Below are 11,289 nucleotides of genomic sequence, written 5' to 3'. Positions count from 1 at the left end.
TCCGACTCTGCTGGGATAACCGGGGGTGGCGAAGGGAGAAGAACAGTCGAGCCGTCGGAGTTTTTAAGGTTGGCCGTGGCTGCTCCACTCTTGCTAGCTGGAGCCAATCGAACTTGTCTGCATTGAGCTCTGGCCAATCAGAACGCCCCTGCTCCGGCCGTCGAGAATTTGGCCGGCCGAGAATTTTCATGCCAGCAGGACACCATCCAGGTTGACTCAGACTTAAGAGGCCGCGACTTGACTATAAAGATGTAGCAGGAGCACTATTCGTGACAGCTCGACATTTTTCAGTACATGAATTGCCCACACCACTCCCTTGCCAATTTCTTCTCCCAATCAAGACTTCCTTCTCTACTGCGAATATATATCAGACAGCTCGCTCACAGCGAAGAGAATTCCTGAATGGGGGACCGACCCTGTGATACCGCGGACATCATCATGGACCCTTCTTACACCCTCCGCATACATCGGCCTGAGGACTTGCCACACATAGTCCAGCGACATGAGGAACTCTACAGCAAAGAATACAGCTACAACAATCACTTCATCGAGATCGTGACCAAAGTAACTACTGATTTCCTCGAGCACCACGACCCCAAGCGCGAAAGATGCTGGATCGCTGAACGAAACGGCGACTTCCTCGGCTGTGTGATGCTCGTCAAAGACAAAGAGTCCGATGGCACGGGCGCTAAATTGCGCCTTCTTCTCGTCGAACCGAGTGCCCGGGGTCTGGGACTTGGGGGTGATCTAGTCCGGCAGTGTACGCGGTTTGCAAAGGAAGCAGGCTATACAAAGATACGACTGTGGACGAATGGCGAGTTAGTTTCGGCGAGGAGGATTTATGCCAAAGAAGGGTATAAGCTTGTTCACGCGGAGGAGGATGACTCGTTGGGAGTGAAGTCTGTGTCGGAGTACTGGGAGTTGACTCTCTGATTGCTTGTACGATAATACCATTCTGTTACTAATATTATCGCAGCCACGTCTCTTACTAATGGGGCGGTCTTGCCTTAAAAATCGAGCCGGTGAGGTGTCCATATATCGGATTATTAGTGCGAATTGCAGGTAACTAGCCACAGCTACATATAAATAACTCGACCAGACGAACCTATCCACCAGTATGCATGATACATGATCTAGTACAGGAAGAAGCAGCAATTTACGCATTATGGTGCCGGGAGCCTGCAAAGAACTCGAACAAACATTGGTAAGCGACTGCCACCAAGTCACTGTGATCGCCGGATGGGGAGTAAATAAGATGGTATTATTAAAGAAGTGTATATATGCCTATGCAAGATGTACGAATAGTAAATGGACTTGTGTGGCTTCATTAAGATTGTTTGTAAGCTAAATAAAGTGGTATGGAATAAAAGGCCACGGCTTTCTTCTAGCAGATTCCCATTGCCAGGTTCCTCGCTTCTCATTTCACTTTCGCCACTTTTCCTTCCCTGGCGGACGTTGCGACCCTCTGGAGGCAGATAACATTAGTAGGAGCCATATGACATACTAAATATCAGGGCATCAGTACCTGCTTTGGTAGTGCAATGTCGGTAGGATACTCACGAGAAAGAAGGCAAGGCCGTGATCGCCCCTTGGACCAGGACTTCGTATCCGAAGAGAAGTGCACCACTGTTGGCAAAGAGATCATACAAGCAGACACGTCGGTGTTCAAATATAAGCTTCCAAAAGGGCAGCTGGCTCTCATTCGCTGTGTCTTCTAGATGCTGGATGACCTCTAGCTGATCAACCTGAGGCTTAGCTGCCTGTATGTCAGATTGAGGACTCATTCTGCGCTTCTGAGGTTAGTTAAGAATTTAGAGACTAGAGATGTCGTTGGAAAAGCCGGATGGATAATGTGAACAGAATATTAGTTGCATACTCAATCGGGGTATGAGCCGTTTAAGACCAGAGTTTGTGGACGCCGGGGCCCCACAATATCGAATATTAACCTTGCACGATGTATTCGCCTTAGAATAGGTCTAACCTGAACGGGCAGTTGCACCCCTGTTGGTGGTTGAGATTGCCCGTTCGTCGTTATGGGTGGCGCGAAGGGCGTGGAGCCGATGGGATGGTGTCGGGATGTGGAGGGCCAAGATCCTGCGGCGGCTAAACGAGAATACTGGGACACACCCAGGGACTTGGCCGGTGGAAAATGGAGCAGTTTCGGTCGTGCCCAGATATGAGTGAGTTTCGAGTTTTGCTCCTTAGGGAAGAATGCTGGGGGTTGCTTTCGCCACAGTCTCGATTGTGCTTTGGCACAGGCGCCAAGACTTATTTCGCTGACATCTAAACGTTTCCTCATCTTCGAATTCACCAAGTCGATATTTCCGCGGCTTCGGCCTTTCGTTGCACGCGGTTCCTTACATTTGGCTGCGGCATTGCGCTGACAATTGAGAAACTCTCAGCCTTTTCTGAACTGATGCCAAGGCAGGTTAGCATACACATTTTGAACACGCAAAGACACAATACCACTGGTGAATCACTGGGATAAAACACACAGAGTGATGGTAAATCATACGACGGTGGCGGGTTCTCGGGGTCTTGACCATGTCGAGCTCGCTTCCGGATGCATTGGCCTCCTTCTCTGCTACGATGGCACCATGAACCTTGTGAGCTTCAGAATTGATAAAGAGAGAGGCTTTGTCGCCGCCGGCATGCAGGTCTGCCAATACATTGCGCGCATTCTCAACTTGTTCTCTGTCAATCAGCCATCGAGGGCTCTCGGGCGTAATGAGCAATCCGGGGACAGCAAGAAGGGGGCAGAGAACTTGCGTCTCCATGACCAGGAACTGCAGATGCTTGTGCCTGTTATAGGACTGAGAGACATCAGCTTCGAGGGAGACTTCCTCCCAGCGACAGGTGGTTACCGCGCATGTAATCTTGAATGGAACCGCGTAGATCCCACGGGGACCAAAAGGCGCAAACTTATGGCTAAGATCATGATCTAGCTGCTGCTTTGCTTATTCTACAAGACTTTAGGCACTAATTAGATATTAAGTACTACTCTGCTTTATTAGTGGGGTCAATATTAGGACATTGAGCATCTGATAGACTATCTAGTTTAAGAAGGCCAAGCAGACACTATTGTAAAAGGGCATTACGGGCTGCTAATGCTGAACACGGTTGGCATCTTGAGGAGGTTGACGTCTTGGCTCAAGGGACGGCGGATATAATATAATGTAGCTGAAACCTCGCTTCCGTTCCTGAGCTTAGGTCATACTCTGGAGATTGAATACAAATTGAAGTGACTGTGAAACAAGCGTACTGACGCAGGCTAATACTAATTTGGTGGTATTCTGGACACTATCAGGAAAATCACTTTTATACTCGGGTCTCTGGTTTGTTTGCCCCTCTCTACCACCGAATGTCATGCAGGATGTCGACGAGACCTTGGATTCAGATGATGTCCGGGGTTTATATAAAGGTGCCCCACAGTGGAGTGGCGCCTTCTCGAACACGGAATATCGAGCTAGAAGAGCGAATCATTTTCGGATGGACCAAACGAAAAAGCGGCATATTCAAATGAGGAGAGAATCAACAGAGGGAGAACCCTCGTCGCACACAAGTACCTAGTGTTGCAGCATCGTCTCACATTGTCCGCGGCAACCATTCAAGACCCTCCTTTTAGCACTGTATTTGCCCATTATCAAGGGCCCAGACGGGCCCAGATACGGCATCGGGATCGCAGGTGGTGTTAAGATTGACATCTTTGAAGGTCTGTGGGACGGGGCCGCCCATGTGGGGGTTATTGCCCTCAGCCATAATCTCTGCCGCGTTGATCTTAGTATTGTTGGAGCTGTTCAAGTCAAACTGCAGGGTCACGTTTGCGGGGAGGTTGAAATCGGAGTAGAGTGTGCATGTGCGGTGGCCCGACTTGACCGACTCCGGTGTGGAGAATTTGTAAACGTAGTTCGCACACGTGGTGGACCGGTTCAGGCATGCCTGTATACAGTCGCATTCCGTCTGAATCTGCGGGAAGTGCAGGTCGACTTCGGTTACGACGCCTGTGATGTCGAACCCGCGCGTGTAGCGGATACAGCCTCGATCTTGCGTCTTTAGGCCGGGGCATATGAGGGGATGTCCTGAGTGATTACGCATGGGGTTGGCAACGGCGCCAAGGTCCACGAGGGAGGCAAAGAGAACACACACGAGGCGCATTTTAGTCGATTGCGATCAAGGAGTTATTTAAATATTAGGACAGAATCAGAGCGACTCTCATCGACAAGACAGTTAAGTACAGCGATAAGTGGGAGGTGCTGAATTATAGATCAGAAGTTACTGTTATTGCTACTGGAGATATTTTCCACTGACATCATGACTGCGGAAGGCGCCTCTATACCTCAAACGTGGCTGCCAATTGTTTTGCGAACCAGGCAAATCCGGCATGCTTGATCTTGTGATACCCTGGAACCACAAAGTGCATGGAGGCTGTGTGGTGATTATTTATAGCTGTAACCTAATGCCAAAGTTGAAGTGACTGGTACGGTGCTCTGCACGAAGTCAGAATAGCTGCAGGGTCTTTCGGGGCTGATCACACCACCTCTTCCAGGCATATTAGACTATGAACACCTGGTGTCTTTTTCCGGGTACTATCAACATACAGACTATTGAAATCTGCTAAATACCCCGCCAAAGTGTCTGTGAGAGTGATTAGTGCTGTCTGAAACATGGCAGGCGGTAGATGTTCTTGGGTATCTAGACTCTTGGGTGGCGGGCGTCGTTCCACGGTAATGGTGCACACAGCTCCAAGAAGATCAGCGGCTCCTCAGACCCATGGCTGATAGTTGGAAAAGTGGGGATTTCTGGATTTCGTACCGGGTATTTCATCCTTTTTATAAGAGCTGGAAGACTGTGTATACGTAGCGCCTGTGTAACTACATATGGAGTGAGCACTTGTATTTGTGGTTTTAAAGATATAGGGGATATTAATGGAGTGTATATATATATGTATAGTAGGATAGACCTTGTGAGGGAAGAATAAAGAGCAGAGTACATTCTATATATCAGTAGATTACGCAAGGCTGTGGAATGTTTCTGATCGCAAGCGGCTTGGAGTGAGATGGAATACGTCCGCTATTCACGCAGCTTTGTCGGTGGACTGGGAGACCTTGGAGAGCTGCTGGATTACGAACCAGAGTACCGTTCCTGCGAAGCAGTGGCTGTGTTTTATTAGACCACTCAGTATATTTCAGCATGTCTTTTTTACTTTTTGTTTGTATATATATGCATGTACCAGACTAAATGGAATAATAAAGACTTCAACTCAATACAAAGCGCCCACTTCCGACGAGATTCGAGAACATTCGGCATCTTCATCCACGAAGCTTGGTGACCATGGAAATATCAAAGTACGTGTTTCCTCATTGTGGCCTATTTTTTTTTTCGTAATACACCTCATCCTATGGTGCGCAGCTCGACAGTAAAAGACACAGCCTCGTTTTTCAGCTCATACGGCGGCAAAACAAAGGGCTTGATGGACGCATTCCCAAGGCCGTGGTGATCATAGTCCAGACGCAGGTAGGTTGTGGGTCGGCGAGTCAGCTGGTAAATATGTGTAGCGCTGGTGATATCATCGGGGTAGTAGTGCGAAGCCTGGAAATTGAATTTGGTGGTGGTATTATTACTATCCTTGAACCGAGCCAGCAGACCACGACTCCCATAGGCGTCTGTTATGGTCACCCATTCGACCTGGCTCCGGTTCCCGTTCTCCTGCGGGATTTCGTACAAGAAGTCGAGGTCTGAGATCTTCGAGCTGAAGATCCCTTGCCGCGTGGACGCGTTGCTATCCCTGTAGCTCTGGTGCGGGCCCTTGCCGTGCCAGGCGACCTGCTCGAAGGCCGAGCTCAGGGATAGATCGAGCCCGATCCGGGGAAGCGAGGTTGGGTTGGATCTAATGGGGGTCATGTTGACGGCGATGGTCATCGCGCCAGAGGTGTCGATTGTGTAGATTTGCTTCACACTGAAGCCTGACAGGACTACCGGGGGTGAAAGACGGTGGGTGATAGTAATCTCGACGGGGCCATCGTCAGCCCTCTCGGCGCAGTCGAAGACGACATTGCTGACTTGGAGGGCATCTAGGCCATGCTTCTTCCACTGCAGTGCATGGCCATGGAGGTCGTTGCAGGTAGGAGGCCGCCAGATTCCAAGCTTTGGTCCGCCATCCTCGTCTGATAAAAGATTACATCCCTTGGAGATCCAGCGCGATATGACGCCCAAGGTAGTATCAAATGTGATTTCAAAATTGGTCCCTTTTACGGAAAGGACTCCCAAGCTCGAAGTGTCGACGGTGATGCGACTTGTCGAAAAGGCCGGGAATACGACAGGTTTTTCGTTGCGAGCGAGTTCAAACTGTGCCCAGGCAAGCTCATGACCCCGTTTTGCCCACAAGACATCCTCTTTCAATGAGAAGGTCAAATTGCCATATAATACCTCACCAGGTTGGAGGGCACTGGTGGGTGGTGCGAACGATTTGAAAGGACTGGGGATAGTCACAGTTTGACCAGCCTCGACTGTCGGCAGAGACAAAACGCCACTGGCAACAACAAGTTCCGTTTTTACCAGCGGTCCGGCACATCTGACAACCTGCCATGTTGGAGTACAATGGCTGAGATCTTGGAAGTCATACCAGTTTCGGATCTCCAGCATATCGCCGCCCCCCTTCCGGGTGACCTCGACCGGCTCAATAACCTTCTTGAACTCAACAAGACCAGGCGTTGGATCGTGGTTCGAGTTCACAAGACCATCCATGCAGTATTTGCCATCATGCAGTTTCTCCCCAAAATCGCCCCCGTACCCAAAGTATTCTTCGCCGCCGTCCGCCGTTGTAGTGAGCAAGCCGTGGTCCTGCCACTCCCAAATGTATCCGCCTTGTAGTCTGCGCTTGGTCCGGAAAAGGTTTTGGTATTCAAGCAGATTGCCCGGTCCATTTCCTTTGCAGTGCGCATACTCGCAGACCACAATGGGCTTGGCAAAATCATCGCCCTCGAGATCCGCGTAGTGCTCTAGTTTCCGGATGGAAGGGTACATGTAGCTGTACATGTCTGCGCTGGCCGCATTCTTATCACCCTCGTAGTGGACCGGCCGAGAAGGATCGTACGCCTTGATCCAGTCGTACATGGCCTGCTGGTTGCAACCGTAGAAGGCTTCATTACCAAGCGACCAGATGATAATACTCGTGTGGTTTTTGTTCTCTTTCACCAAGCGCTCTGCACGGTCAAGATAGGCCTTGCGCCATAACTTATTATCTGATAGAAACTCCGAGGAGCGGGCGAAGCACTTGTGCTTGATATCGCTCCAGCTTGTACCCTCGGGATAATTCTCATCATGGATCACCGCCTCGATGAACCCGTGGCACTCGAGGTCCGCTTCGTCCATGACCCAGATGCCGAGCTCGTCGCACATGTCGTAGAACTCCGGGGCATTGGGGTAATGCGAGCAGCGGACAGCGTTGATATTATGCTGCTTCATGATGAGCAAATCGCGCCGCATAAAGTCAACAGGGACTGCACGACCATACCGCGGGTGGTGGTCATGGCGATTCACCCCGTTGAGCAGAATTGGAACGCCATTGACGGTGATGTTGCCGCGCAGGATCTCCACTTTGCGGAACCCGATGCGTTGCCGGACGCTGTGGACTTCTTCTCCTCCTTGGCTCAAAAACCTCATGCAGACTTCGTAGAGATGCGGAGTTTCTGCGGTCCATTTCTTTGGGTTGGAGACTGTCAGGGAACGCCGGTGAGCTCCAGAAGTGGATGGTTTGAAGCTGACGGAATCCTCAGCAACCACTTCCCTGCTCTGTGGATCGCTCACTTGGATGTAGAGGGAAATGTCCTGTGATGCGACCAAGGCTGCTGTTGCTGCTGCATACTCGACATTAACTGTAAGCACGGCATCCCTGTACGCGGAGTCCAGATCGGTGGTGAGTGTAAAGTCTTCAATATGAATCGCCGCCGGGAAGGCAAGCACATGCACGTCACGGAAGATCCCAGAGAGCCACCACTGGTCCTGGTCCTCGAGGTAGGATCCATCGCACCACTGGTAGACAAAGACGAGAAGGCTCATAGGACGCCGTCCTGGCTCCTGAGCCGCGGTTGCAGCGTGTTCGGTGATGTCGAACTCGGCCGCATTCCGGCTGACCTGGCTATATCCCAGTAGCTGGTTGTCCAGATACACATGATAACAACTGTCCACGCCTTCGAAACGAAGCCGCAGCTTATACTGGCTACTATTCCAATCCTCGGGGATCTCGACGAGGCGCTGATAGACCCCAGTGGGGTTGTGCGCGGGGATGTTTGGGGGGTCGACGGGGAACGGGTAGCGGACATTGGCGTACTGCGGGGCACCGTAACCCTGTAGCTGCCAGTGGCCGGGGACCTGAATCTGTTTCCATGGGGTTGTTGCCTCCACGACGGATCTCCAGGCGGCAGTCGGTGTGGGAAAGTAGGAAAACTGCCATTGGCCGTTGAGGTTTATGCGACGATGTTCCGGTGGGAGAAAGAAGGCACGGGGAGGCAGTCGGTGTCGTTCCAAAAGGTTGGGGTCGGACAGGTCTCCCTCGGGAGGGGGAGTGAAAGAATGGGCTGTAGGATCGGTCATCTTAGCGGTGTTTGTTGGTTTCTCGGCAGACTTTAGATGAGAGAGGGCTATTTAACGGCGGTAAAGTCAAGATATTGACGCGGGGATATTGACGGTCACAGACATACCGGCGGAACATTGCGGAGCCATTGGTGGGAAAAAAAAGAACCAGATGAGTGTGACTCCTTTGGAGCAATTCCAGGCAGCAATCATGTTGCTGCGAACTGAAAAGGGATGTAAGACAGGGGAAGGATCATACGATACAGGTGCTAGACTGAAAGGGGTCGGCCATCTTGGGGTAAGGATTGTAAGACAGGGCAATACGAGGTATTCCATTGCCAGCAATCTAAGCATTAAAGCGTGCTTGTTCTGTAGGAAGGGTAGGTGCCCTGTTTAATCATAAGGTGGACCTCCATATCGGCCAGCCCCCGGTATGCCGCCTGTATCCGAAGACGCTCTTCGTAGGGTATTGTCGATTCTTCGGCCACCTGTATTCCGTGGTTGAACCTTGAGATCGGAGGCCTCAGGGGGGTTCTCGAATCAGGGTGTTCGGAGCACTGCTATCGAGTTGGAGTCCGGAGAAACCCTGGAATTCTGACATGGGTTGCCCATAAACGGGAAAGTCCCGAGTGGAGAGTCGGCACAGGCCGCCGTCTGACTCTGGGGTAGATACAATATCGCCATGTAGTTTTTTGGATCACATAAAATGCCGGTTACCGTCCACTATCAAGTAACGCAATCGGTAATTCACTGAACTACATTTTCTATTTTCAAATTACTATCATGGACAACCCACCCAACAGCCAGACTAGGCAACGCACTGAATATGTGCAACGCCCCGAAGAGACGGCCGGCCGAGTCGATGTCAACACGTTGGCAAAACTGCCCAAGCACTGGTGGCAATACCCAGAGCTGGTCAAGCTCAATCTGGGCCTCTTTTCTGCTCTACTCGCATGGGCGACCACGGGCTTTGATGGATCGATGATGAACGGCCTCCAGGCGGTTCCGTCCTGGACCACGTACTTTGACCACCCTGCGGGCGCAAGACTAGGCACCATGTCCAACGGATTCGCGTACGGCAACCTGATCACCATATTCATCTCCTTCTGGCTCTGCGAGCGCTTTGGCCGGCGCTGGCCTCTCCTCGGAAGCACCATCCTCATTATCATCGGCACAATCGTTCAGACTGCAGCACAGAACTTTGACACTTTTGTGGTCTCTCGCTTTATCGTCGGAATGGGCACAGGTATTCTTGGTGTTGTGTCGCTGCTCCTCCTGGCCGAGGTCTCGTATCCAACGCACCGAGCAGTCATCACTGCCATGATCGCCATTTTCTGGCCAGTAGGGGCTCTCATTGCTGCCTTGGCAACATATGGCACCTTCAAGATGAGCTCGACATGGGCATGGCGTCTTCCCAGTTTACTCCAGGGAGCCCTACCACTGGTACAGATTGTTTTGGTCTTTTTCACTCCGGAATCGCCACGCTGGCTTGTGGACCAGAATCGCGCCGAGGAAGCCGAAAGGATCCTCGTCAAGTATCACGGACTCGGCGATCCAAATTCGCCCCTGGTACAGCACGAAATGGTCGAGATTTCTGCTGCGATCGAGGCCGAGAAACTGAACAAGGCCTCGCGATGGCAACAGTGGTTCAGCTCACCAGGCAACTTCTACCGACTATGCTTGATTATCTTCCTCGGATTCGTGCGCCAGCTCCAGGGCAACGCCCTGGTGAGCTACTATTTGGTCCTCGTTCTGAAGTCCATCGGTATCGAAAGCGAGAAACAGATCCTGCTCATCAATGTGGGACTCCAGATCTGGTCCATCCTAACATCGGGTCTCTTCGTCAGCACCGTCGAGAAGTTCGGCCGCCGGCTGCAGCTCCTGATCGCCCTGGGCATCATGTTCGTCGCCTTCCTGCTCTGGACTATCTGCTCCGCCAAAGCCGAGCAAGCCAACTACGAAAACAAAGGTCTCTCCGCGGCCGTTCTGCTCATGATCTTCATCTTCCAAGCGGGGTCGCATTTTTTCTCCCCTGCGGTGTATACTTTGGTCATGGAGATCCCGCAGTATTCGCTACGCAGCAAGGCATCGATGATCTTTAGCCTGGCGCAGAATCTCGCGGGGATTTTCAATGGCTACGTGAACCCGATTGCAATGGATTCCATCGGCTGGCGGTACTACATCACCTATGTCGTGCTGCTCGCGTTTGATTTTGTGGTCGTCTACCTGTACCTGCCAGAGACGGCCAACCTGAGTCTGGAGGAAGTGTCGGGAATTTTCGATGGAGATAATGCTCTCATCAGCTGGAAGGGGGTTCGCAGGGTAAGCAAGCGGCAGCGCATGGATAATGCGGCGAGATACACCGAGAGTGCGTTTGAGCAGGTTGCTACCACCAAGAAGGGTATTGAGCTTGTTGAGCTTGTTGAGCATGTTGAGCATAGTCAGAATCGGTAAAATGGACGCGGGCCCTAATAGGACGGAACAGATGAGAGCATCCTGGCCTCAAGGCTCGGAGAAGGGCTAGGTGCGCAATTCGGTGCGTTCTTGACTATATTTAGTCGCAATCCATCATGAGCTTCGAGGTTCTTTTGCTTGATTAAGAGATTTCAAATTAAACTTGAATAAGAGCCTATTTTAAAATATCGACCAACACAATTCCCGCATGAAGATTGGTTATCTACCTGCTACTAGTATCTGTGATTACCCGAAAACATGGGG

At 51.2% G+C, this 11,289-nt stretch overlaps 4 protein-coding genes across 4 annotated transcripts; 2 read left to right on the top strand and 2 right to left on the bottom strand.

Moving 5' to 3' along the window:
* Window positions 1-210: 210 nt before the first annotated feature.
* On the top strand, window positions 211-1,245 carry BJX68DRAFT_245035 (GNAT family N-acetyltransferase). Its single transcript, XM_071041433.1, has one exon. It carries the CDS (start codon window positions 403-405, stop codon window positions 931-933), a length of 531 nt encoding a protein of 176 aa, XP_070894835.1. The 5' UTR covers window positions 211-402; the 3' UTR covers window positions 934-1,245.
* A 236-nt stretch (window positions 1,246-1,481) lies between these two features.
* BJX68DRAFT_270907 (uncharacterized protein) lies at window positions 1,482-4,155 on the bottom strand (the record flags this gene model as incomplete). Its single annotated transcript, XM_071046814.1, has 4 exons — window positions 1,482-1,503; window positions 1,561-1,756; window positions 2,516-2,813; window positions 3,670-4,155. The coding sequence occupies 4 exons, from the start codon at window positions 4,153-4,155 to the stop codon at window positions 1,482-1,484; spliced, it is 1,002 nt and encodes a 333-aa protein (XP_070894834.1).
* A 1,005-nt stretch (window positions 4,156-5,160) lies between these two features.
* BJX68DRAFT_245032 (glycosyl hydrolases family 2, TIM barrel domain-containing protein) lies at window positions 5,161-8,960 on the bottom strand. Its single transcript, XM_071041432.1, has one exon. It carries the CDS (start codon window positions 8,590-8,592, stop codon window positions 5,392-5,394), a length of 3,201 nt encoding a protein of 1,066 aa, XP_070894833.1. The 5' UTR covers window positions 8,593-8,960; the 3' UTR covers window positions 5,161-5,391.
* Window positions 8,961-9,908: 948 nt separating this feature from the next.
* Window positions 9,909-11,218, top strand: BJX68DRAFT_245030 (general substrate transporter). Its single transcript, XM_071041431.1, has one exon. The coding sequence runs from the start codon at window positions 9,958-9,960 to the stop codon at window positions 11,023-11,025; it is 1,068 nt and encodes a 355-aa protein (XP_070894832.1). The 5' UTR covers window positions 9,909-9,957; the 3' UTR covers window positions 11,026-11,218.
* Window positions 11,219-11,289: the final 71 nt, after the last annotated feature.

Source organism: Aspergillus pseudodeflectus, assembly GCF_044049435.1.
Source record: "Aspergillus pseudodeflectus strain CBS 756.74 chromosome Unknown BJX68scaffold_54, whole genome shotgun sequence".
In the NCBI taxonomy this organism is placed as follows: Eukaryota; Fungi; Ascomycota; class Eurotiomycetes; order Eurotiales; family Aspergillaceae; genus Aspergillus; species Aspergillus pseudodeflectus.
The sequence above is the reverse complement of the archived record's forward strand: the minus strand, read 5'-3'. Positions and strand labels throughout refer to the sequence as shown.

What these genes read in the sequence shown, in the direction of transcription:
- BJX68DRAFT_245035 (XM_071041433.1), top strand. Translation starts at nt 403, where the DNA reads ATGGGGGACCGACCCTGTGATACCGCGGACATCATCATGGACCCTTCT.
- BJX68DRAFT_245032 (XM_071041432.1), bottom strand. Translation starts at nt 8,592, where the DNA reads ATGACCGATCCTACAGCCCATTCTTTCACTCCCCCTCCCGAGGGAGAC.
- BJX68DRAFT_245030 (XM_071041431.1), top strand. Translation starts at nt 9,958, where the DNA reads ATGAGCTCGACATGGGCATGGCGTCTTCCCAGTTTACTCCAGGGAGCC.